The sequence below is a fragment of the Pundamilia nyererei genome, unplaced genomic scaffold, assembly GCF_000239375.1.
Source record: "Pundamilia nyererei isolate P.nyererei 1_Seehausen unplaced genomic scaffold, PunNye1.0 scaffold00253, whole genome shotgun sequence".
Lineage (NCBI taxonomy): Eukaryota > Metazoa > Chordata > Actinopteri > Cichliformes > Cichlidae > Pundamilia > Pundamilia nyererei.
Window position 1 is genome coordinate 241,097 of NW_005187654.1, and position 26,476 is coordinate 267,572.

The window sequence follows — 26,476 nt, forward strand, 5'->3', positions numbered from 1 at the left end:
AAGAGCTAAAGAATGGTAAATGGTCTGTATTTGTATAGCGCTTTACTTGGTCCTAAGGACCCCAAAGCGCTTTACACTATACACAATCACCCACCCATTCACACACTGGTGATGGCAAGCTACGTAAAGAACGTACTCCCAACCCACTGTTAAGGTAGCTAAAGCCATTTTGGGGCCCTGTTAAACAAGTAAATATTTGCAAGGATGTTTGGCTTGTCACCTGCACGATAGCTATTAAATGGCATGTAAGTGCGGTCATAAAGTTTCCGATGAACCTCCGTGCTGCCACACGTGGCCTGTTTAGCTAGGCAACCATTGCTTGGAGTGGCACTTTGGAGGACGGTACAAACTGTTCTGCTCGTGGTACTGTCAAATGCTCCTGTGAAAGTACACAATTGTGCTTTTGCGGCCTGGCTGTACGATAATAATTTTAACTACTGCTACTTACGCTGTTTTTATTTGTTTGCCAGATCTAATTGAGACCTGTCAGAAGTCTTTTCTTCCTTACCGCTAACCACTCATTTTCGATTTATAATTCTATTTCCGACCGTCCTGAACGCAACAGGACGCAGGGGCGTGGCCAACAGAGAACACTGATACGTGCGGAGGGAAGCCTTCGCCGTGGTGGACGGAACAAGAACAAAAGTCCTGCGCCAGGCACGTCCCGGACCTTGAGGATACCACGGAGAACTAGGAGGCATCCACTCTTGTTTTGGTCTCAGAGGAGGGGTGAACTCCTGCTCCTGGAGCCCTGACTATTTAAGTGCAAACCAATACCGAGAGACGGAAGAAGACCGAGGTGACTGGATTTGCTGTCACAGTCTGTCAAGATTGAGGGATTAGAGGTGTGTCTTTACATCCGATTATTCATTGGCTGGTCATTTAATACTTTTACTATAACATATCTAACAGCAGGTCGCGATAGATTAAATTAGAAGATGATTCTTTATAGGAAACTCCACTGCTGCATGCTGTAGTTGTACAACAGGAATGGCTGCTGCTAGATGTTTTACAACGTGGGGGACACATTGAACCTGCAGAAGCATGTTCTTGAGTGTGCATTCCTGTGCTCCTACTTTAAAACTCTCAGAGCACAGTAACCTTTGATTACAGAAGGACCGACTGACTTGCTAGATAACACAGATAAAATGAATGGAAATGCTTTTGATTGCTGGTAGCCTTACTGATAACTTAGAGCTCCCATGATGTGTGTTGTTGAATGATATATATGGCTGTAACTCAAATGTGAAGGTCTGGCCCCCTTTGAAGTCCTCACATTTGGTGTAAGAGTTGTGCAGCCATGATCCATGCTTGTTTTGGACATACACTAACATGGCTGTCACCTGGTTCCCTGACTGTGCACTCTGCATGTGACTGTTTTTTCCCTACTTCCAGTCCATTCTCACACTCTGTTGTCAAAACAGCAACAGAAACCATGGAGGACGAACTCATGTTCAGCATGGAGGAGGATGGCAGCGCCAAGAGACCCTCTGCCCAGCGGAGTGCCCTCAAACACAGAGCATCCTCCCTCAGCGAGTCCAACGCCAGCGAGGATGACGACGAAGACCACTTCATCTGCCCCATCCTGGACGATTCGGCCAAAGAAGTGTGCAGCCACCTTAAAAACCTGGTTTACACACGGCAGCTGTCAAACTCGCTCCCTAAATCCAACTTCATGTACAGGGTGAGATATAAGACGCGGGGATATGACAGTTTGTTGTGCTGATGCATCATCCCCACCTCTCAGTTCTGCAATGTTTCTGTTTGCCTTTTAAGGTGTGATGATACACGCATGCCTGCACACACGTTCTGTGTGGCTCGTCTGGTATTTCAACGTCTGTGTTTATGTGTTTGATCGAGTGAAGCGCTGGTCAACCCACCTTTTATTTAAATGTACTTTCTGACAGGAAGCAGCAGAGAGCGGTTTCACCTCGTGATTATGATGTGTGTAAACACGTCTCTCTCTCTCTCCACATCAGCAGGGAGCTGCAACAAAAGCTCGATTCAGTGCGCGCAGCTCTTTAAATTTTTGTGTGGCGGTGGTGGTGTTGCTGTTTCAGAGCCTCCGGGCTGTTAATGTTATCTAAAGTGATGTTGCATACATTTCCTGTTGATGATAAAGGATCCGTTTTCTTGTTTGTTTTATTTTTGCATAGAACGAAAAAGAAACAGATACAGTGGCAGGACATCGATCGTACAAGGTTTTGTCTGAGAGTGCACGGGTATGTTTGGATCTAAATCTTGGTTTTTCCTTCTCTCCCTTTTATACCACTGACCATCCACGCCTCCAGCTCCTCACTCTGCCCTGCAATTTGCCTCTCCCTGCTTTTACTTTTAACCACTTCATCCCTCCCGGATCTTTTTTTAAATTTTTTTTTATTTTATGGATAAACATGTGTCGCCTGTTCCTCTTCAACATAAGTGCTGCTCCTTCCTCACTCTAAATAGAAAGACATCTGCTGGACTGTGAGCAGTGGCGCACGAGGAGGACGTGCTGCTGAGCAGCGTAGGTTGGGCCAAGGCTTGGGTTACTTGCTAACAGATTTAGCTTACTCGTGACATCTGATTCAAGTTATTTTTTTGAAAACTGCACATGTTCACTTTAAGGTAGCTGTAAATTATTTTATTTACGGCGACCTTACAGCCCAGAAATCCACTCATTACCATGGCTTCATTCTCCTGTGGTATTTGTTTTCAGTGTCTGCTTCATGTTTGTGTGCTTTGTTGTGAGCCATGTGGTTGTTTTGACTCCCTAAATCGAGAGGGAGAGCCCTCTAATGCAGAAATCGTGACATTATAGATTTCAATTTGAGAGCTGATTATAATTGCAGAAAAAACAATGCATGCATTGTTGAGTAAAGAGAACAGACTGGCTTAGAAGTGCTTTTATTGTGCAGATTAAACAGCTTTGCATGGAAGGGCTTCCCCTCTTTCTTCTGTGTTCGAGCAATCCTGATGTGAGAAACTGACTCTTATTCTGCTCCCGAGCTCATAAGATCTTTATATTTCTCTCTCTTGTTTTTCTACCAGGAAACATGGCTGCACGCTATCGAAAAGGCGAAAGCGATGCCCGACCCCTGGGCGCAGTTTCACCTGGAGGAGATAGCGACTGAACCCTGCATTCGTTACAGGTCTGACTTTGACTTTGTGGCAAAGATGAAACTCTTTCACAGCAGATTTGACCTCTTCTGTTTGACCCTTTGAGTGTTTACACTGTGCTTCAACAAGTGTTCAGTTAAGTAGGGCTTGTTCCAGCATGTAAAGTACCAGAACAAGATCATCAATTTCAGCAGTGTTTTTCCTGTTGTGTGAGAATATTGCTGTGTGCAGCTTATTTTTCTGAATGGGGTTATTTTGGGCCCTCCACCCAAGAGGTTTTGGCCTGAATACAAGAAAATTAAACAGAACTGATACAAAATCATGTTTTTAACGTAATCTCTGTTGATTTAGATTCCATTTACAGAGATAAACAGACATTTTTGTTCAGCAAATGGTCAGAAATCATACGTGAATAAATCTGCTTTTACAGATTGTGCATGCAAGTGTAATATCTCCCAAAAAGCAAGTTCTGTGCCAGGAAAAACAGCCAAATCTTAACCTAATAAATTTAAAATGCAGCCAGTCTGTAATCATAACATTGTTTGTCAATCAGGAAATTCAAATTAAATCTGCATTTACTGATGTTTTAACCACTCAGGAGCCAGTGCAACAAGCTTTAAATGAAGTTGAAATGACTGAAATGTTCGCATACTGTTGCTTATCGACGTATACAGCAAAAATGTGACAGTCATGTGAGTAATATTTGCCCTCCTTTGGCTCAGTTTGTGGTCTGCAGTAACTGCTGAGGAAGATATCCAACCCTTTAGAGCTTTATGTTCTTCTCCTAGTCGTTAAGTTTGGTGGTGAGCTGGAGGTGTGCAGTGTTTTCTTCTTTTTAGTTTTTCCACCAAAAATAACCGCCTATTATGCAAATGAAAAGCAGTAGAGCATCAGTTTTTATAGATATGAGGAAAAAGTGATCTCGGCCTTTGTGTATATCTGTAAAAGTATAAAAAAAGAGTAGTTTTAAATCATTTCAATGAGTTGTTTGGGCTCGTCTTGAACCGACAGCAGACCTCTGTTGCTCATATCTCGGTCAGTGATGCTCTGCTATTATTAACTGTACACAAACATCTCTGGCGTCTGTTGGCCCCATGAACTTGGGTGTGATGCTGAATGTGCATCCAGATATTATGACCACAGAATCCTGTGGCTGCTGCATGAACAGCTCTCACAGTCCAAACTGCAGAAGCACACATGAGTTCACTGGGTGCGGACAAAAAGCAGGAGGAAAAATCCCGTTACGTAACCAGACGGAGAGCTTGTATTTGACTGCGGGGGAGGAGGGATCGCCAGGGGTGGGATTTGCCCTCATGCTCCCATTACATGTGCTAATTTTACCCTCGTGTAACCTCACTCCTCTTTGCCCCCCTGCAGGAGGAACTCAGTGGGATGAAAGTCATAGTACGTTGCATTCCTAAAGCAGAGATTAGATGTTGGAAAGGGAACAGGGCTCGTTTTTCCGTGGGCGGAAAAATAGAGTTTAGAGTTTTAGGACGTGCAGCTGCACTTTTAGTACATCCAGCATACATTAACTCGGGACACACGCCCAGACGGGCCAAACAGACAGTCTGATCCTGTCTGATAGTGTTCACACCCACATTTATATCACTATAGTCAACTCCCTCCACTCCAAAATAACGTCAGTCCTAAACAAAATGAATAAGAGAGGTCAAAATGGCCTTAAATGAAAAGTCGTTCCCTCCCTGCTACATTCTTCTCTCCTTGTTGTTTTTGTGTGCAAAGGAAACTCGATGCTTGCATGTGCTTCCTTGATAAGAATAATTAATGGGCTGCTGATGGAGAGACTGCACTGGGCAAACATGAACAGAAGTAAGAAGCTTAAATAACTTCTGTGATGAATAGTTTTATCTCTGTTTTCTCGGTGTGCTGGGTTATTGATCGAGGGAGGGGAATGGCTTCAAAAAGGCAGGTCAGCGAGGCGATGGGCCTGTGAATGATTAACAAAGTAATAGGTGGAAAACAATCTGAGAAAATAAACACGGACATCTTCTCCCGGCACAGCCAGGCTACACGGGCACCAAAAAAAACAAAAAAAAACATGAGCCACAGATGTGTCACAGCAAGAAGACACGATTGCAGAGCTGAAGTACACTCAGGCGGGGATCATACACGAGCAGCTGCAGATACATGAGCGAGTATTCATTGCTTTCGGAATCCTTTAAAGCTGCTCAGTGAAATTTACACCAGTGGGAGACGAGCAGACGCTGATAGATTTGGCTACACCTAAAATTTATTCTACTTTCACGTTTTTTCTCAGTTCATTGTTCGTTTAATTATTAAAAAGAAATGTCCACCTCCATTTTTTTTTTCCTGTCCAGTCTGCCAGTGTGATGAATAGTTATATTTACAGGGAGGTGCACATCGGGTTACAGCAGAGGTTACAGAAGCTAAATGTCAGTGTTCCTGTTTTACATTATCACCAAACCCACTTCTTCACAGAAGTGCTGTGCACGTTGTTAAGTCAGCTGAACAACGTGTTAGTAGCTGCTAATACTTTAAACGTTAAAAAGCCTAAATGTTGTTAACTCATATTATTCGCATGTTAAAAAACATACGTTTATAGTTGATTTTTGTTTTGCAAAACAAAACGATGATCCTCGCATCTTCGGGGTTTTTTTGGGGTTTTTTTTAATTACTGCATTTGCTATGCATTATACAACATTTCTGCTGTGGACTGTTGTGTCTTAAATTCTCTTAAAACCTTACAAAATGATCTACAACTGTCAAAATAATGTAAAATCGCGATGCTGAAAGTTTAAGAAAAATTTGCAGAAAGAAGTAGCTTTACTGTTTTGTTTGTTTTTGGTTTTTTTAATGAGTCATATCTCCCTCAAATCTCCCTGAAAAATTTGGATACTGTTTTTTATTCTGTCCTATTCTCATAACTACTCAAAACCTCTCAGAATTACACCCGTTCTATATACACTATTTTGGAGTCGCTCACTCATGAAATCCTGCTGCCTCTTTCAAATGTAGACATTCAGATTGGGTTAGATTGAAGTATTCGAGTTTTTTTTTAAAATTTTTTTTAAATACATAGATGTCAAATCCTCTTTTAAATTTTTAATAGTATGTAATTAAATAGATAATTAATATAGCTGTTCATCTTCACAGGTACAATGCCGTTACAGGGGAATGGGTTCAAGACCAGATCCACATGAAGATGGGTACACAGGTACTACACCTCACTTTACTTTAGGAACTCACAGTGTCTTTCTCTCTCATCTAATTTATGTCCCCTTGTCTTGTTTCTCACAGCCTTTTGGGAAAGGGGCCATGAGGGAGTGCTTCAGAGCGTGAGTCTATATTCATCGCTTCTTATCTAATGACTGTTGCCCTCATGACGTTCTGGTCTCTTTGTAAACAAAACAGAGGAAAATGTCTGACTTAAATTAGAAAGCAGCGCAGGTCAACATTCCTCACATTTCTCTGTCAGGATAGCAGCAGCTGACATGTTCATTATTTTCTGAGAAACACGCTAAACGGGCTCTGTGAAGTCTCTTGTGGCGGGACATGGAGCTCATTTTTAACTCTTTCTCATAGTATTGGTTCCCTGGATGTTAATTGGTTAAAATCGCAGTGGGCGGCGCCATCACGGCTGCACTGGCTTTTGCATGGCACTGCAGAATCCCAGAGAAAAGGCCTAACACTCTAATTGTTAAAGGTCAATCGTCTGTTATGTTGGGAATGTAAGAGAGCCATCAATCAACACCCCCCCCCCCCCACACACACCCACACACACTCTCACACACACACACTCTCACTCTCACACACACACACACACACTTTAGTTATTTTCCGTTTAAAAATAAATCTCCCAGCATCCACCAGCGCAAACATTAAAGGTCCTAAAAAAGAAGCATGTTTTTCCTCTTGGATTTATACACATGTGGATTTAAATCAGTTTTTCTTCTGTGACCTGAGATCACTTGGGGCACATCTGATATCTATTATTTATGAAGAAGGCTTTATTTATGTATTTTTATTAAGATTTAAAGCAGCGAGGGAGTTTCTTTATCTTTAAAGTAATGTAGATTTACTGTGATCCCTTTACCCTGCAGGAAGAAGTTGTCGAATTTCTCACACAGCAGCAACTGGAAGTCGGCGTCCAACTATGTGGCCAAGCGTTACATGGAGACGGTGGATAGAAATGTTTACTTTGAGGACGTCAGGCTGCAGATGGAGGCCAAACTTTGGGGCGAGGAGTACAATCGCCACCGACCTCCCAAACAGGTACGGGAGAAATGAGGTGGTATCGATAAAATCAGGGGAAGTCAACAAAGAGTTTGGGAAGACGTACTGGCCTCTGATTGGTGCTTCTTTTCTTTTTTTTTCTTTCTTTTTTTTCAAATATTTATATACTATTCGGATAAGCGGTTGAGAAAAGACTCAAATGTGATTTCCAATTAAATGAAAATTATTTTCCTTTTATTATCTTATGCTGACCCTTTAGCTGCTCCCACTTTGAGTTAACTTTCTTATGATTGGCTGCCCCTCACAAACAGAAGACTTGAACAGCAGGTGGGTGGGGCTTCAGAGATGACCATATTAGGGATATCGGCTCTCAGTGACACCATACAGAGCCAAGACCAGAAAAAACTGTCTGTAACGGAGCATTTAGTGAACTCTGGAGCCTTCAGTTTTTGCTTGCAGGTATATATTTGTACATTTACCAATATTTTTAAAAGATCCGGGTCTTATCTTAAGTTGCTTCCTGTCATCTCTTATCACCCTCACCCCCCAGTATCAGAATCAGATGATGCCTCGTAATCCTCGTTCCGTTTTAAATCCTCAGGTGGACATCATGCAGATGTGTGTGGTGGAGATGACAAACCGACCCAGTAAACCTCTCTTCCACCTGGAGCATTACATCGAGGGCAAGTACATCAAGTACAACTCCAATTCCGGCTTTGTCAGGGACGACAACATCCGCCTCACTCCACAGGTGAGTGGTCACCTGTGGAGTGGTATGAATACATGCTAAAGACACAAGCTGAAGACACAGTCAAATATAATTTCCCTCTTTTCTCCGTCAGGCCTTCAGTCACTTCAGCTTTGAGCGGTCGGGCCACCAGCTGATCGTGGTGGACATCCAGGGAGTCGGCGATCTCTACACCGACCCTCAGATCCACACAGCGAAGGGGACCGACTTTGGAGACGGAAATCTAGGTATGCTTACCTTTCAGCAAACTGCTGCTACAAACTTAGATCAGTAAGTGTTTAAAAAGCTTCAACCTGATCACACCTGTGTTTCAGGTGTGCGAGGCATGGCCCTGTTCTTCCACTCGCATCTGTGTAACAAGATCTGCAAAAGCATGGGCCTGACGCCTTTCGACATTTCCCCTGCGGAGATGTCCCAGCTGGACGGCACCAACAAACTGCTCGTAATTATGTTTTAATCATGCTTTAAATATTAGGGACTGAAAGCAGCAGCCTTTAAAGTAGAAGTAGAAGCAGTAGGAATAGTTTGGGGGGGGGGGTTATATTTATTACCTATACTTATTGGTTGGTTTGTTACCTGGAAACAAACGACCATCAGTAGCAAAGTGGTGTGAGAGCGAATCACTTCCTGTGTGGACCAGTTTGGGTTTTTTGCTTTTCTTTCTTTTGGAAAGCCAAACTCACAAGAGCTTCCTCTTCCACTTGTCCTGCTGAGCTGTTTGGCTTCCTCATTGCTGCTTGCAGCTGCATCTCACTTTGCTCACAGTTTCCATATTTAGGCATGAATGTCTACTGAAAGTTTATATCCTGGTAGAAGATGTTGGTCTGTGGCTTAAAAGAGCAGACAACAAAAAGAAAGAGAAATTCTGAGTTCTTCCTCTTTTTATTTTCATCTTTCTTCCTTTTTTTTTTTTTTTTCTCATTGTAGAAGTCAGCCCAGACTGTGCTGAGAGGCTCAGAGGAGCACTGCGGTTCTCCTCGTGTTCGCACCATGTCGGCCAGCCGGGCGCCTCCGCTCCTATCCCGCCTGTCTGAGACCTCGTCTGCAGATGAGAGCATGAGCGACATGGAATCGATCCCCTGCTCCCCTCTCATCCTTCCCTGCTCCCCCCCAACTGCAGCTGGCTCTATAGGCAAGTTAGCAATCAGTAAATGCAAGCAAGACCCATTTACTGCAATACTGCACAAAGAAAATGTTACTGTATATATAAAAATGGACATAGTAGTTAGCAAAGTCCAGTCATGAAGCTCTTGGTATTTTAAAAAGGGATGTAATGAGCGAGACGTGAATCAATTGCCTCATCGCTCTATTTGATTCTAACTAGAACCACATGTTTTATTTGATTTATTAAATGAAGCTTAAAAGTAGTGATAGAGTTCTTAAACCCATCAGGAATGTGTTTACTGAGATCGCAAATCATGTGAGCAGAGACTTCTATGTAACTGGAAAGTTTTTTACAACCAGAGGAATCCCCCTTGCTAGTATGGCAGGTTAAGGCAGTAACATGGCCATCTTTCATATACAGTCCATGTTGTGATTCATTCTCAGATCTGGTATTTTCCCATTTTCTCGTTAATTTGAATGAATAAAAGCATTCACACAGACGACTACGTATAAATAAAGTACACTAAGAGTACTTGGACAAAGTATTGACAGTGACATGGTCACATGTGCAAAACAAGAGGAACCAATAATCTATTTTTAGCCAGAAGGAGGATTTCAGCGTTGACAGTACTCATGTCGAGTTAGTAGACAGATTAGTATAGACATTTATGTCATTGTATGTTACTGGAAATTTGCTAGCAGAGGTATCTAGAGATATCTTGAGATACACAAGTATTCAGACATAGCTTACATGCTGAGGAGCTAAAGTGGTGAGTGGTTTTGCATTTTATTTCAATTTTACAGGCTCGTCTTTTATCGGAATGTATGAACACGACAGAATGAGCAACACAAGCGAACACAGGGTAAGTAAAAACTGATGGTGAGAGTGGCTCTAACCAGCACAAGCAATGAAAGAAAGCACATTTAAAAAAACACAGAGCGCTGCATCATCACTCCCCCAACCCCAAGCTTCACATTGATTAACAGCATTACTTACATTATTTAAAACTATATCTGTGTAGCTGACTTGTTGACAAAAGTTTACCACCAGGAATCAGAAATTCTTGTCTTAATTTTTGTCTTTAGGAATCAGAAAACGGCGGGGACAGCGGCTACCCGAGCGAGAGGAGGAGTGAAGGAGACCCAAATGACCACATAGACGGGGTAAAGATTTTTGTCACTGCTCAACAGAAATGGACAGAGGAAGCTTTTAGTTAATCATTAAATGTATTTTTCCTGTGATCCAAATCCCGCTTTTGGATCCAGTTTGTGAACGTCCTCTTGCATATTACCTGAAATGAGCTTCATCATGCCCCGTCGATGCACTTATTCAACACTTGTTAGATTTCGTGACAGCTGGTTTTACAGTCCGTGTCATATTGTCACATAGATCCATCATCGCTACAACAGACAATATTCAGAGTCGGACGAGGAAAGTGTCAGACGGGTAAAGAAACATAAATATCCCTAAATCCCTTCCTCACCTCGTTCTTAATCATCATCATCACCACTTTAATCAAATAACCCTACTTTAATTTCCCTTTGAACATCATCTTTACTTTTGTTTTCCCATCACTTGTTTAACCATGAAAGCCCCTCCTTACCTCTCCTCTAATTCCACTCCTCCTACTTTGTTTCCCCTCACTAGAGGAAGATGGTAGCTCCTCCAAGAGTCTCTGCGAACTTAAACTCAAACACTCCTGACAACGAATGGGTGATTATTTGCATGGAAGCTCCTGAGCCAGGTGTTTCCCTGTGCAGCGCTTTGCAGTCTTTTTTTAGCCGTGAAGCATAATGTTTGCCTCCAGCATGATGGCTCTGCTTTTCAAACGGTTCCGATTTGTGTGGATTGAACTCGCTGTCGCTATTTTCCTGTTGACGCCTGCTTTATTTATTTAGTGAACGAAAACAATTGGAAAATACAAACGGAGATAAAAAGTGATACTTGGAACTGAAACACCATCTACCTCCTTTACCTTCGCCTGCTCTGCCATCCCGCTTATTCTCACTTCTATAACTGTGTGTGTGTCTGTATGTGCGCTCCTTTTGCATTAACAGGGATGTACTCCTCCATCTCTGAGCTCAAAGCAGACTTTCCTGGATGGGTACACCTCTGAGACTGCAGTGTGACTTTTCAACCATAATATTATTTCTTGCAGTGAATATCAGATGGTAACTTTTTTCTCTTTTCTTCTTTCTTGGATCTTTGGTGCCTGCTTCTGTTCAGTTGACCGAGGAGAAGTGGACCTTCTATCACTCATCCCGCGCTCACGTCCACCGACCTTCCTGTGTGGCCACCGAGGTGGAACGACTCAACAATCTGCTGCAGAAGAAGATCGGCCAGTCGATTCTTGGAAAAGTAAGAGGAGGAAACATTAGTTAATTTAATGTTTCCGTGCCACTATTTAACTCTGGTCCCACCAACACTAAAAACACTTACATTGTTACAATTTTTGAAATCTTTCTTTGATTCTAAGCATTCAGTTCAGTCCAAACTCCTCCTATCGCAAACCAAACACAATGAGGCAGCTCTGCATGCTTCAAGCGCTTATATTCTTTATCTCCCACCCAGGTCCACTTGGCTATGGTCCGGTACCACGAAGCGGGTCGTTTCTGCGAGAAGGACGAACAATGGGACCAGGAGTCGGCCATGTACCACCTGGAGAGAGCTGCCATGTGTGGAGAACTGGAGGCCATCGTAGCTTTGGGACAGTGCTGCCTGCAGCTACCTCATCATATACTGCCAGACATGGAGCTGGAGGTACTGTGCGCCATCTATTTTCCTTTCTTTTGTTGAGCTTAACTTCACAGGGTGGCTTTATATTCTGGTGTGTGTGTGTTGTTGGCAGGATAATGCAGGAAACAGGATGAGAGGTTTCAAGTATCTGCTGCAGGCTGCTGAGGCTGGCGACAGATCTTCTATGATCATAGTGGCCAGAGCCTTTGATACTGGAGTCGGTCTGTCTGCTGACAGGTGAGTGAAGGTTCATTCAAAGCAGATGTTTCAGGTGAAACGTAGGAATCCTGCCTTTGCTTGATAGTACTTCCCTCTTGTGGCCGGTTGGATTTTTACAGTTTCTTTTTTTAAGTGGTGGTGATTTGTGAGTTAAAGCATTTTATCCTTTCGCCTTCACAGAAAGCAGGACTGGGCCGAGGCGGTTCACTGGTACAACAGTGCGCTGAACATGATGGACTACGACGAAGGAGGAGAGTTCGATGGGACCCAGGACGAGCCTCGCCACCTTCTGCTGGCCAGAGAGGCAGAGATGTACCAGGAGGGAGGCCACAACCTCGCCGCAGACCCACAGAGAGCAGGTTCAACCCGATGCCGAGTGCAGAATTTTAACTTCAAGAAATCGTACACCAGTTTCTGTCTGACCGTTTTCCCAGTGAAGCAGTAGGGCTTGTGATTTTGATCTGTGGCACGGAGAAGCTTTAGTCTCACATGATGGTCGTGGGGTTGGGGTTCATTTCTGTTTGGTGGAGCGACTGCCTGTAACATCTCATCCTATCTCTCTCTTGCAGGTGACCTTTTTACTGAAGCTGCAGAAGCCGCCATGGCGGCCATGAAGGGTCGACTGGCTAACCAGTACTACATGAAAGCTGAAGAAGCCTGGGCACAAATGGAGGAGTAACTCCACGACATAAAAGAGATTTATTTTAACCTCCAAAAAGGCCACGAGACTTGATGTGTGGCTGTTTTTCTTTCTTTCTTTTTTTTCTTTTTTTTTACACATTCTGGGTAAAACCTGAATGACTTCAGTTTACATTACTGTTTTTATGACAGATTTTTTTGGTGTTGGTGGTTTGTTTGTGTGCGCGTTTGGTGTGTGTTGAGCCATTCAGCATCAGACTTTTATCTTCAGGATTCTTTCTGTATGGTTGTAAAGCTAGATTTCCTGGCTCCTCATTTCTTTCATTTCATGTCTAAATTAACCTTTAGAGTTAAGTTAATGTGATTCTATGAATGAAAAGGTCTGACCTATCAAAAAAAGATTTACTTATTTTGACGCAGATGTTAACATGTTTATGTTTAAGAGAATATGTGTGATAAAGAAAAGTGCTTGGAATATGAAACTGTAAAATAAAAGTTTGCCTTTCTTTTTACCAATCATGATCATGTTGTGATTTTTCTAACTAGTGGAAGGACTCTTCTAACCTAAAATGAGGGTGTATTGTGAGTGTCATAATAGAAACAATTTACCTTAGTTTTTTGCACCATTAACTAAAATAAGTTAATTTGCAGTCAGATTGGTTATGGGACAAAAGAAAACAAGTAAATGCTTCAGCTCACTAGTCTTGTTTTTCTTTGCAGTTTTCTCTGATCCCGGAGCTCAGAGATATGTCACCACTTTGGTGACAAGACCCATACTATTATCCTCAGAGAAGAGGAAGATTGGTCGGTATAGTCTGGAATCGCTAAGTTTCAAGCCTGTGATGAACTGTAAACTGCTGTAGTGCAGGTTTTACATCATGAACTGAGAGGGTCCAACAAAGAAAGAAACCCCCAAAATCCGCTTACAAGAAATATGCAGTGGCCCACATGGGCAAAGCAAATCCCTTGAAAGAAAATTTTGATGGTCAACTAAGAAAAAGATTAAGCTGTAGTATATTTTAATTGACCACAATGGCAAGAGTAATTTTTTCAGAATAAACATGAGGTTTTCAAACAGATGACGTACGTACGACGTGCACTTTTTTTGTTGTAGCTATCTGTCTTAACAGCAGCTCCACTCACACTAGGAAGCTGATTAGGAAGGCTGACTCTGTGCTGCAGACGTGATTTGAAGTTAAAGTCTGTAACGACTCCTCTCTGTCTATTGAGGACAAGTTTATCCTGTATTTGCTGCTGCAGTCTCAAAAAACGAACTTAATAGAAGTGCAATAATAAAAAACACAATTTTTAATTTCCCAGGAGACTTCAGGGTATATTTTGCATGTCCTTGGATTTCATATTACATCATTTTTGTCTGAAGTCCATTTAAAACGGGTACAACCCAAACTTTATAATCAGGAGGCTTTATATTTGCTATTAGCCTCTGTTTCAATGTATTGTATCACAACGGTAGCGTGGCCGAGCGGTCTAAGGCGCTGGATTAAGGCTCCAGTCTCTTCGGGGGCGTGGGTTCGAATCCCACCGCTGCCAGAATATGTTTTTCCCGTTCCATTCGCGAAACAATTTTATCTGAAAACTTAAATTGTCCACAAGTAATACCTAGGTAATACCTAGGGGTAGTTGGTTATGAATGAACAGCGTACTAAAATAATGACACAAGCGGACTCGCTGTGCATTATGGGCGCGGGCTCCTCCCCACGTGTCTGTGTGGAGCAGAGTCAACATGGTATCACAGCAGCAGTAGACTACAGCTGTCTTGAGTTAAACTCCACTTCAGCAGCAGCTCTCCGCACCACGTTCCTGGGCTAGCTACACCCGGATGAGATAGCTAAAGCTGAACGGTGAAGTGTGGAGGTGAGGGAGGAATCTGCTATTCTTACATAAAGAAGAGTTAAAATCAGGCCCGCTGATTGAATCTGTGTTATTTTAACTAAGCACGCCATGCTAAGCTAGCTCACGCTAGGCTACATTTGCTAGCTACCGCCTTGGTAGCTAATATTGTTGCTTGTACGTTTGTTTACAGGAAACAGACATCTTCAGCTTAGTGCTGTGTATCCTATCTTCTTTATATTGGTGTTGTTTTTACATAGGAATAAAAAAAAAAAGCACCCGCTGTGTTGTGTAGGCCCTGTGATAAATGCTCGCAGGGTTTGCTGCTAATGGAGCTAACTTAACCATAAACACTCTATATAGGCAGCCAGTAAATTGGCGTCATACTTTTTTTTATTAGCTTGACACAGTGTTTGATAGGGTTATGTTTCCACGAGGAGGAGTCTTTTACTGCTGTGTTGCATCATGTGGATTTTACGTGTGTCCGTGAAAGCATCACATGACAGGCGGCACAATCACCATAGGAAGTTGACTACTTTAGCATCTTATGGTTTACTTGTTGAGTTAATTGAAGAGTATCGGCTATTACCAATACTGACACCTCCTGATTGAACTGTGATGTGCAGGATCACTAAGTTCCTGTCATCTGGTGCCTTTGTTGCCTGCCTGGGTGTAGCCACTCCATAACAGTAACAGGAGTGTGCAGCCGCACATTTAGCTCCTGTGACCCAGTTTGTTTTTTATTTTTTCCAGGTTGCACCCCCTTCCCCTCTCCCCCAAGATTTGCCCATCTCACCTTCTTGCTCTGATCACATCAACATGGCCAGCGGTGATGACGACGACCCCATTATAGAGGAGGTATGTTTACAGCCTTAAGTGAAAGGATATTACACGTCTCACTGACCTAATAAAGTATGATACAGCATTTTTTCTGCCCTGTGCACCTTTTATTGCTGTTCTGCGTTTATCAGTGTGAACAGCCTCACGGGAAGTAAAGAGTTCCCAGGTGTTTTCCATGCATAGTCTCTGTTCGGTGTATTAACAGGTAATGAAATCACCTGGCAGCAAATATCAGCGTTTATACTCATAGTTGTAGTGTGAATTTTACATATAGTCGTCATTGGCAATTTTTGGCTTTTAATTATTTCTTTGAAGTGATCATTTTCCAGGGTGGAATGATTGTACAGCATACATATTTAATGACTTTAAATATGTACTTTAGTAATTGGTGCTGAAGGTTCTACAGTGCCTTTCAACTTGACAGGGACACAGTTCATTAACTGCTTAGTGATCATGGCTTGACTACTTCTGGCAGCTGATTTTTCAGCAGGAAAAAGATTTGTTTGAACTAAGTGGAGACACGGCTGATTTTAATAATCTATTATTTACTTGGTGGCACGGTGGTTAGTTGTGAGGCACTCCTGCCTCTCAGCAAGAAGGTCATGAGTTCGAATTTAGTATCTTTCTGTGGGTTTTGCATGTTCTCTCAGAGTGCTCGACCCACAGCCCAAAGACACGCTGTCTCTGTCTACATAAACGCACCACAAAGAGGCTACAGGCGTTACATTAAATTATGCGGATTAACTGCTAACGAAGTCTGAAGACAACTTTAATACTTTGTATTGCAGTGATACCTGCAGCACACAGAGGTGAATCTAAAGAGGGCATGGGGTGTACTAAGCCATATTCATTTAAAGGCTCTCCTAACAAAATGTTTAGAATCAAAGAAAAAACAGGGCTCGCAAAATTGCTAGCTCGACGTCCCAGGGCTAGCGATTTTTTCCAGTCGGGCTACCAAAATCTATCTCAGCCCTGCCCGTCGGGCTATCATAGGAAGGAAAAATATATGTCAATGCTTTTGCATTCTTTCGAAAATGTAGCTGAGTAATTCTGTCATTGACATCGACGAGCCACTGTCAATATGTGACATTGAAATCACGTTTGAATTTGTGCTTGTTTTTTGCTTTCACTTTACTTTGCGATCGCGCGAACGGTGTGTAGAGAGCGACAGCACTGATTGGTGAGTAACGATAATTTGCGCACCAATTCCTCTGACATCGTCTTATCACTCATTAGCTTACTATTCAAACGTGACAAGTGAAATCTCCCGCAGCAAGCTTAAACATGTGAGAGGTTGATCGCGCAGAGAATCGCTGAGCGTTATGTGAGTGCGTGTGTAAAAGCAGCAGGATTTACGCCGGTATTTTAGTTCTGCTCAGCCAAATAAGAGAGGTCAGGGTGAAGAAGGGGCAGCCAAAGAAAAGCCGACCACACAACGGAACAGTTATGACAAATCAGACTATGAGGCAAAAAGAAAGCGCAGCTTTTTTGGTTTCATGGACAAAAGAATTTCTGTGGCTGGAATATGACGAGCTAAATAACATGATGTTCTGCCAGGTGTGTTGTGAGTTTCATTCGATTTCTGAGTCGACAGGCAAACTGAATTACTTAAATATTCAAATGCTGCAGCCCTACTTGTCTGTCTCACTGTGTTAGCCCTGCGACAGACTGGCGACCTGTCCAGGGTGTACCCAACCTCTCACCCTGCTATGACCCTGAGTTCGGGAACTTTGGAGGAAAGTCTGGTTTGGCTGTTGGCTCCTGACGTCAGCCTGTTTGACTTTGATCTATGTTTGTGTTTTTTCTAGATCGACGTGTACCTCGCCAAAAGCCTCGCAGATAAGCTGTATCTTTTCCAGGTGAGCTTTTCCCTTTGTAGTACCCGTGCACTGATGAGCACGACCTCACGAGCCCACATGTGAGCAGTTTCTCTAACTTATCTAGACCGTCTGGGGTGTGATTGATGTTTAATGTTCAAAGAGTCACTAATTGAGTTCACCGCTTTCCCCTGATGCAGTACCCTGTGCAACCAGCCACCATGACCTATGATGATGTCACCCACTTGGCGGCTAAGATCAAACCCAAGCAGCAAAGGGTAACCAGAAACTTGATGTTGATGTATTTTGTGTTTTGTTGAAAATGTGTTTCAGTTTCAGGGGAGATGTGTGAATAGGAGGAAATATTAAAGTATTGGATATCACCAATTTCTCAAGTTAATTGGTTACATCAGGTTAAATTATAAGATAAGATTTTTTGTATTACAAGTTTTCAGAAATGTTGAAAGTCATTAAATCGGGTGTTTGTAGTTGTTTATCGTTTATGTACGGCTTCTTATACAGGTGGAGCTGGAAATATCCATGGACACAGTGAGTCCAAACTACTGTCGCAGTAAAGGAGAGCAAATCGCCCTAAATGTGGACGGCACGGGTTATGACGAAACCAACACCTACTCTGCGTATGTTCTTTGATTTATACATTCTTCTTTGATTCAGGTCCTGCTTCTGGTCTGACTGTTCAGTTTTTCCCCCTTTCTAGTAAAATGATGGACAAGCAGACCTTCTCCTCCATCCAGGCCACCACCAACACCTCCAGATACGCAGCTGCTGTGTTTCGCAAAGGTCTGACCTGATTAACGGGTTCAGCAGCCCGTATAGTACATTGTGGCACCATGTTTGTGTTTTGGCTTTGTGACCTCGCACCAAAAGATAAAAACAATCAGCCATTGAACCACACATATTATGATGAGTCCACTCCAATCACAGTAGGATTTATGACCTGGTTGTTTTATTGATGGCGTTAACAGGTGAGCTTCACGTCACACCTCTGACTGGAATTCTTCAGATGAGGCCCAGCTTCTCTTACCTGGACAAGGCCGACAACAAAACCAGAGAGAGGGAGGCGGCCAATGAAGGTGTGCCTGCTTTTCTTGTTTTCCAGATTAAATTCTGAGAAGGATTATTTAGTATACACAGTTTATCTTTTGTTTGAAAACCTTAATCGTTTACTCCTAGAAAACCTTGATCTTTCCTGAACTGAGTGATTTTTGTCGTATTCCATGCCTGCTTACAGAACAAAATGACTGTGCGTGTGCATCAGATGTTAGTGAGGATAGTTTCTGCCTATGCAGCCAGCCTTGGGGAAAACCCCAGAAACTCTTCACTGAGGTTTTACACTTTTCTATTAGGGTACAAGGGAGGCTGCCAAATGTCATCCTTACTGAAGTTAAGAATGAATAAAATGAGTTTGTAGCTCTTCTTTACATTTTTCCAAGTGGCAGTTATAAGAAACTGGGACTGTTGTGGAGGGTTTATTGGTGTGGACCTCCACAACAGTCCCAGTTTTTTAATATTTGCCCCTTGGAGAAATTAATTCCCCATCCCTGCTTTAAAGCATGTTATATGTTTATTTTTAGATGTTTCCTCAAACATCATGGTAGGAGCAGGTATGATTACAGTTATTTGACCAGAGTCTTGTGTGTACAGGTGGAGACTCCTCCCAGGATGAAGCTGAGGAGGAAGCCAAGGCTATTACGGTAAATGCTTAAACACAAACACTTACGGTCAAGCTCAGGCGACCGTGGCTCAGGGGGTTGGGAAGCGTATCTGTAACCGGAAGGTTGCTGGGCTGTCTGTCCTGGTCGTTGTGTCCTTGGTAAAGACCAGGGTAAAGACACTTTACCCTACCGCCTACTGCTGTTGGCAGCCTTGCTTCTGTCAGTCTGTCCAGTCTGGCTACAACTGTAGCTTGCCTCCACCAGTGTGTGAATGTGAGAGTGAATGAATAGTGAAAATGCAATCCATTATCATAATTACACTGATTTAAGTTCTCCTGCTCGTGCTCCAGGTGAGGTTTGCTCGTCCCGAGTCGGAGCAGGCCCGACAGAGGAGGATCCAGTCATACGAGTTCCTTCAGAAGAAGCAGGCGGAGGAGCCCTGGGTTCACCTGACCTATCACGGAGTCAAGGTAGAGGGAGTACTCACCATTGGGATGAATTTGTCTCCTTTCATGAGCGCTGACGTTATGAGATTTGTGCTGGTTATGCATCATCATAAAGCAGTTTGTGTTTGCAACATCGAATTCAGGGCGGGCGCTCGGAGCATGAAAGGCAGTACCTGTTCTGTCAGTCAGTGGATGCCTCGGAGAACTCTGAACTGGTCAAAACTCCAAAGTGAGTACAAATAAATAACTTCTTGATACTTGTGCTTTTTTATTATCTGAATTAAATTGGATGTGTAGTTTATTTCTTAGGCACTGATGAGCTGTATGTTGATGCAGTTTTAGTTCTGCTGCTGTTCTGTTCTCCTCTCTCACTCCTCTCTCATTTTCTCAGGGAGTATCTGGCGATGCTGATGCCGCCTCTTGCAGAGGAGAAAGTGTAAGTGTGCCCCTCTCTTCTGGCACGTACATCTGCATGCCAACTCAGTGACAGTCTGTGAATCGTATCATTAACTTGCTTTCCTCTCTGTGTGTCAGGGTGAAGCCTGTGGGTCCCAGTAATGTGCTCTCTATGGCCCAGCTCCGCACTCTGCCACTCGGAGAACAAGTCAAGACTCTGATGAAGAATGGTAGGATAACGTGATAAAGAACAGCTTTTTATTTTATTTTATTTTTTTTACAATGTATTGTTATTATTATTTTTTAACACACATGCAAACATCCATGGCAGTCAACATTCCCTGTGCAGTTTTTCTTTGTACCACGTGGGGGCACTAAAGCATAAACGGCAACATCATCATCATACCATTCATTTCGCTGTCTCTCCTCTCCAGTGAAGGTAATGCCATTTGCTAATTTGATGGGCCTGCTCGCGTCTGGCACAGACTCGACCTCAGTGCTGCGCTGCATCCAACAGGTGGCGCTGCTGGTTCAGGGGAACTGGGTTATCAAGAGGTAAGACCAGGAATCTTTTATCTAACTGAAACGTTAAAATGAACCACAGGTCAAGCAGGTCTTGTCTAATTCCATGTTTTTATATTGAGTGGGAAATGACTGATGTGGGTTTTAAATTTTCCTCCACAGTGATGTTCTGTATCCCAAAAACACCTTCAGTGCTCACAGTGGTGTTCCTGCTGAGGTGCTCTGTCGTGGCAGAGACTTTGTGGTGAGCTTCTCTCAGTTGTTCCTCCTTTAATTAAGCTACAGCATAATGCTTGACAGGCACAGTTTAAGTCATCTTTTCATTTCGTAGATGTGGAGGTTCACTCTGGAGCGCTCTGTGATGAGAAAGGAGATCGCATCAATCATCAAAGTAAGGACGAGACCAAAATGAGATGCTTGATTCAATGTTTCTGTTTGTTAGTAACCGACATGGCTCAGGAGAAGTAGCTGTGCAAAGTTAATTGCTTAGGCTGCGTTTTTTATTTATTTATTTTTAATTAGAGGTTCATTGCACTTTGAATTAGTCCTTTAAGTTGTGTTGCATCCTCGACAATCAGGATGTGGAAGGATGCTGTTGTTGGGTCTTTAATGTCCCTCAGTGTATTGCTTTCTTTTGCATTTGTGACCTGGAAGCTGAAGTTGTTCGGTACATTCAGGTAAAGAGAGCTAACACCTTCCTCCTTCTTCCTTCAGCTTCCCCCAGAAGACGTGAAAGAGTTCCTGGAACATGTGGCAGCTCCTCGGGCAAACCGGGGCTGGGAGTTCCTGTTGCCTACTGATGTAGACTTTATCAAGAAACACCCAGATGTTGCCCACAGGCAGAACATGCTGTGGCTTGGCATCCAGAGCAAGTAAGCGACACGTTGAAAGGGCAGCACATCAGTAGTTTAGCACTATTAAATGTTTTTGCTGCAGTGGAATAATCTGGCTTGTTTATTTTCCCGAAGGCTGGAAAAGGTGTTTAATTTCTCTAAAGAAGACTTTGTGCCAAAGAAGTCCGCTCAGCCTGGTTTGTACCGAGTTACATTTTGTCAAACACCCCTCAAATGATATCGGTATACTCTGCTGAGCTTATTCAAGTGATCCATGCGGTGTTTTCTAGATCCTGTCCACATCAGCGGGGAACAGCGTCTGAAGATGGCTCAGGAGCGAGCGCAAGAAAACCAGTCGACTCTGCAGAAGGACCTGGAGGACAGACGCGCAGGAAGCAGCATCCACATCAAACAGGAGCCCGTCAGCAACAGTGAAGACGAGCCAATGGACACATCCTGCTCCTCCTCAATCCCCAACGGTTCTCTCAATGGTTACCCCAGTGCCACCTCCCCCAACTTTGATCACACCAACGGAGGGAGTCCCGCCAACACGGCGTACCCGGAGCTGCAGGACTTTGTGATAAAAACTTTCCGGAAGCATTTTGTGATCACGTTGAATGAGCTGAAGAGGCTGTTTAACCTCCACGTGGCGTCCATACCGGTCGGCCGGAGCGTCTTCCACTCCATCTCAGATCACATGCTACAGGACGCCATACTCCTCAGCCAACAGTGCAAACAGATAATGGTGCCTGTGAGTCTTTTTTTTGTATGTCATTTATTGGAATGAAAAGCACAAAATTATCACAGAAATGTTTTGGCTGTTGCTGTGCAAGAGTAGAAATGGCTAATCCGAACATCTGGAGTCTGGTTTAGTGGACATCTTATCTAAACATCTATGTAATAACTTCTAACCATCCATCATCTTCCTCTTAAACACAGTTTGGTTGTGCTGGAGGCAGACTAAGCAGGATATCCCACACATCCTTCTCCCCATCAGTGCTTCGCAGCTCCTCCTAGAGGATCCCGAGGCATTCTCAGGCCACATGATATATAAGAGAGGCAGTTATCTTGCAAAGTGCAATTGCAGAATACTGCCACTAGATGGCGCCTCCCTCATTTTTGTTTTTGAGCTACTATGAAGAGGTTTTTTCTTTATTATTATTTTTAGGTGTTTGGGTCTTTAGTAGTTAGTGCAGTGAAGAGGAGACAGGACAGCGGAGCGAGCGAGTAGGAGAACATGCTGTAAAGGGCCTCGGGCCTGACTTGAGCCCGACCACTGAATTTAGTCTTTCAGCATATGATCAATCTGTGAGGAACATCAGCACCGCAGAGAGAAGAGTTTATATAAACTCAGCAAACAACATGTGACTGAACCATGCTGCTAAAATGGTTTTTAATGGGACATTTGGCTATTAACTAGAGACTTTGTTTAAAGCTGCAACAATCTGTAAACCAGTGTCTAGCTACAGTTGAACTCATCTCGTCTCACCTATTGTCGACCCACAGAGAATCTAGACTTAGACTCTGAGGGTGATGACAACATTTTCAGGGGTTTATGAGCAGCAAGAGTAGTTTATGAGTAATCTGGGCCAAGACTTTGTTTCTTTAAAAATGCAGATAAGAATAAGAAACAGAGTAGTTAGAGCAGTTAGTAGCAGATGTTTTTATGATGCTATTTGGCAATTGCAGCTCTTCCTTTGCCCTCCACACAAAGTGCTCACTTACATACAACCAAAGCCTGATCCAACATGATTCGTTAGTACTCTGCAAAGAAACCAGGAAGTGTTGCCCCTTTGGCTACATATTCATCATATTCAAATTAGTTTGTTTAAATATCAAAGAGTGATGTGAGAATTTTCAAAGTTCAAACCAAAATGATGAGAAAAACAACACTGTTTCATAACATGATACTCAGATCATAATCTCAGAAGACTCCGTCTGAGCAGGCAGTCGAGCTAAGAGCAGGTTTAAGGATCAAATCCTCCTGCCTAACATTTCTGTTTCCCTCTAACTTCAGTTTCCTGCTCAGACCAAAGCAGCCCCAGATGAACAAAAGGTGTTTGGCTTGTGGGAGACCGGAGAGGACTTCGACAAGGTAAACACTCACAGCAATCGCTGAACTTCACAAGAATTAAAAAAAATAATTTATTATTATTATTTTTTAATGAATCAGTGATGTTTCAGTGTGGGCCACGATTGCGTCTGACTGCAACACTAAAGTAAGATGCAGTTCTGTGAAGTGTTTTCTTCGATTTCTGACATAGACTTGCTTTGGTCAATCAGTGTGTGGCATTGCTAATTTATTTAAAACGCTAGTGCAGAATTAAAAAGGGACCAATAAATATCATACAGCCACTACTTAGTTAGCTCAGCACAGCATTTGGAAACAAGGAGAAATAAAACAAGCCACTGAATTTAGCCGATTACATCAAACAAGTTGTGCTTTTATGTGTTGTTACATGTGAAAGCATTTCTTTTTGCCAGGAGTTACAAAAACAAGCTGCTACTGACCCAGTCTTGCAATTTATCCATATTTCCTAATGTGCTGATTTAGTGATATTAAGATTTAACTACAAACTGTACATAAAAGATGGGTGAAGCCACTGTGTCACCCATTGGTTTGTGAAATCCTGTTTTGGGGGATCAGTTTTAGCATTTTGGCCACCGTATCTTGTTTATTTTCTGCCATCCCCATCTTGGCTCACGTACTCATGTCTTGTCAGTCACAAGTGATTAGCTAATCCCAAGGATAAGCCTCCTCTCTGAGACATAATATGACCAAAATTTCCCAAAGTGAACCATATTTTTCTTTTATGCAAGATGACCTCAGATGAGTGACTGAGCCTATTAAACTAAAAACATGATTACATGGGGCAGAGGGGCGTTTTCCTTGAAATTTGTATAGGACTGGAAGTCAGTGCCCATTAGAAGGAATGAAGGTTTAAGGCACTTCTGTGCAGTTTCACACTTAAGACCCAGAAGCTCTGTACGTCTTTTATACCACCAGTGCGCCCAAGCAACCCTCTGATGTATTTACCACCTTGTTATATGTTGGTAGTCTGCTCACTTCAGGTGTTTCAGCTGCAGTCTGCAGAGTTGAATTCATACTTCTGTGTGGTTTTGTTCTCCCTGCAGCACCGCCGGCTGCTCTATGATGTGTTCACCAAGAACTACCGGGTCAGGAGGAACATAATCCAGGCCAGACTGGCTCAGGAGCTTGGAGACGTGTCTAAAGCCGACATCGACCGGCTGCTTAATGTGAGCCCAGTTCTGAGTCTCAACGTCTGCTTTTCAACCAGATGTTGTCCACTGATCTAACCTGTTGTCTGGTTTTCAGGAGTGCTGCAGCAGCCACGCAGGGATGTGGTACCTAAAGGGAACAATACAGTCCTGACCCCGGGAGCCTCCCCCCATGCAGTCACCCCCAGCCAATCATATCCACTCTCAGGTGTCCCGCAGGAGAGCAGTGGAAAGATGAGAGCCAATCACAGCAGCTCGCCCCGCTCTGAGAGTGGGCGACTAGAGGACAAAGCTGTGCTCAGAACAAGAAGCTTTTCTCATTTCAGCTGAAGCATTTCTGATCTTCGTGTGAGCGCCCCGACTCAGTGGGAGGACTGAAGCTCCCCTCGTACTCTGACAGCTCGAAAGCCTGAGAGGGAGGAAAAAAATGAAGAACTAGAAAGATGAATATTTGCGGTTTATTGGTAGTTTTATTTTTTTTGTTTGTTTGTTTTATTGCATTTATGACCTGAAATCTGATTATTCTTTAGCTAAACCTTTTCCACATCAGTTTGCTGTTTACAATTGAAAGCAGCTGTGGCTCAGAGTGCTTTCACTTCACCCCTCCTTGGGAATTTCCTCGGAGAAAAAACACATTTTACTTTATTGCTTCACCAACAAGGCAAATGTTGTTTAAGGCCTTTTAGGCACCAAAATTCTCCCTTAGTTTTTACACTTTCACCAATCTGACTTCAAGGAGTATCAGCTGAGTATGATATGTTTATTTATTGCATAAAAGAGGAAGGTGGGTTTAAAGGGTTCAATGCTTGGATAAAATATGGCTGAATACTGTAAGAAAAAAACCAAACCAAGCTAAAGTATTAATGAACTGAAATCTCTGACTTTGGCAATCGTGGACCTGAAAGCTGCTTCATCAAATATGGTTTCCTACATTTCTGTTATTCAGTCACACGTACTGATTTCTAAACTTTTTAATGAATGTCGAGGTTTTTGTTGGCTGAATGTAGAGTTTCAGATTTTCCTTTCTTTAAGAGGAACTTTGAGTGACCGATTTCTTGATGAGAACCAATAAAGATGTGATTTGGAATAAAATGTAGATCTGTCTCTGTGCAAACACCAGTCCAGCACACAAACACTGGACCTTCCTAAGTGGCGATGCGGCTGATACGCCCATGTTATCGCCACGTGCTGCTATCTTGAGCCTCCGTCTAAAGTGCCTCTGCCTCACAAGGCATTCAGGACAAACTCCAACCCTTCATATGAGGTAACGCTTTGATTTCCAACACATTGCATTTGTGGACATATGAGCTGAAATTCAGGCCAAATCTGATTTCCTCCATCATCAAATATTCCAAGTAAAATTTTTTTTTATTGGTTTGTTATTTTGCTCAATAAACACTTTAAATGTTTGATGCCTTTTGTCATTATTGCTGTAGTTTTTTGTGAAATGTGGAATAGGCATTGCTGTATATGGATTTCTTCTAGGTACCAAATCACTCCTGGTGCAGTGTCGTGAAAAATCAGAGCATTTGATTTTTCACTTTTTTTTTTTTTTCTTTTTTACAACAGTAAGTCTTTAAAGGAGGCAGTTTTTGGTCATTTCTAGCTCCATTTACTATCCCTCAAAACTCTTCCAAAATATGCAGAAGCTCATGTTTTTTTTCTTTATTATGACCAGCAGGATACTAAAATAGTGTTTTTTATAGTTTACAAAAACAGTCACTGAGGTACATACTGTCTCCCACACCTGTCACTTTGACCTTGCTGAGGTCCAGTGTGGGTGCCACGCCCACGTTGAAAGGGCTCTTGGGAATGATCTCCACCATAGGACACAGGAAATTCACAGGAAAGGGAAGCGATCCTATTTAATATGACGCATATGTAACCAACTATAAAGATCTAAAAGTGAATTACAGCACAATAACTACTTGGGCTAGTAATAAGACCCTGGCCAGAATCAGAAGAAACCAAATTTGTGAGGAGCCAAAGTGTTGAGCAGCAATAATGACTCTTCCGATGTTTTACATAGGTTTACCGGCACCATAACGTTTTTCCAAGGGATGGAAGCCATGTTCACGGTTAATCACGTGA

At 42.8% G+C, this 26,476-nt stretch overlaps 2 protein-coding genes and 1 non-coding gene across 8 annotated transcripts; all 3 read left to right on the forward strand.

Annotated features, from left to right (window-relative positions):
- The first annotated feature begins 580 nt into the window (after window positions 1-580).
- Window positions 581-13,281, forward strand: eef2k (eukaryotic elongation factor 2 kinase). 6 transcript variants are annotated; one of them, XM_005749686.1, is made up of 20 exons: window positions 581-845; window positions 1,396-1,684; window positions 2,157-2,222; window positions 3,031-3,131; window positions 6,238-6,298; window positions 6,382-6,419; window positions 7,185-7,356; window positions 7,919-8,068; window positions 8,160-8,292; window positions 8,380-8,507; window positions 8,993-9,197; window positions 9,974-10,032; window positions 10,256-10,333; window positions 10,560-10,616; window positions 10,818-10,883; window positions 11,397-11,528; window positions 11,742-11,930; window positions 12,019-12,143; window positions 12,306-12,484; window positions 12,695-13,281. In XM_005749686.1, the coding sequence occupies exons 2-20, from the start codon at window positions 1,436-1,438 to the stop codon at window positions 12,802-12,804; spliced, it is 2,298 nt and encodes a 765-aa protein (XP_005749743.1). In that variant the 5' UTR covers window positions 581-845; window positions 1,396-1,435; the 3' UTR covers window positions 12,805-13,281. The 6 variants fall into 6 exon arrangements, with proteins under 6 accessions (XP_005749743.1, XP_005749742.1, XP_005749745.1 ...); XM_005749685.1 differs by having other exon boundaries at window positions 1,425-1,684; XM_005749688.1 differs by lacking the exon at window positions 10,818-10,883 and having other exon boundaries at window positions 1,425-1,684.
- A 952-nt stretch (window positions 13,282-14,233) lies between these two features.
- trnal-aag (transfer RNA leucine (anticodon AAG)) lies at window positions 14,234-14,315 on the forward strand. The gene has a single exon. It is a non-coding gene; the product is annotated as a tRNA-Leu (tRNA).
- Window positions 14,316-14,458: 143 nt separating this feature from the next.
- polr3e (polymerase (RNA) III (DNA directed) polypeptide E) lies at window positions 14,459-25,777 on the forward strand. Its single transcript, XM_005749691.1, has 21 exons — window positions 14,459-14,639; window positions 15,369-15,473; window positions 17,264-17,314; window positions 17,473-17,550; window positions 17,795-17,910; window positions 17,991-18,073; window positions 18,259-18,366; window positions 18,938-18,987; window positions 19,299-19,418; window positions 19,538-19,623; window positions 19,786-19,830; window positions 19,929-20,020; window positions 20,225-20,345; window positions 20,475-20,556; window positions 20,644-20,703; window positions 21,027-21,184; window positions 21,281-21,342; window positions 21,436-21,896; window positions 23,163-23,240; window positions 24,281-24,403; window positions 24,483-25,777. The coding sequence occupies exons 2-21, from the start codon at window positions 15,435-15,437 to the stop codon at window positions 24,537-24,539; spliced, it is 2,070 nt and encodes a 689-aa protein (XP_005749748.1). The 5' UTR covers window positions 14,459-14,639; window positions 15,369-15,434; the 3' UTR covers window positions 24,540-25,777.
- Window positions 25,778-26,476: the final 699 nt, after the last annotated feature.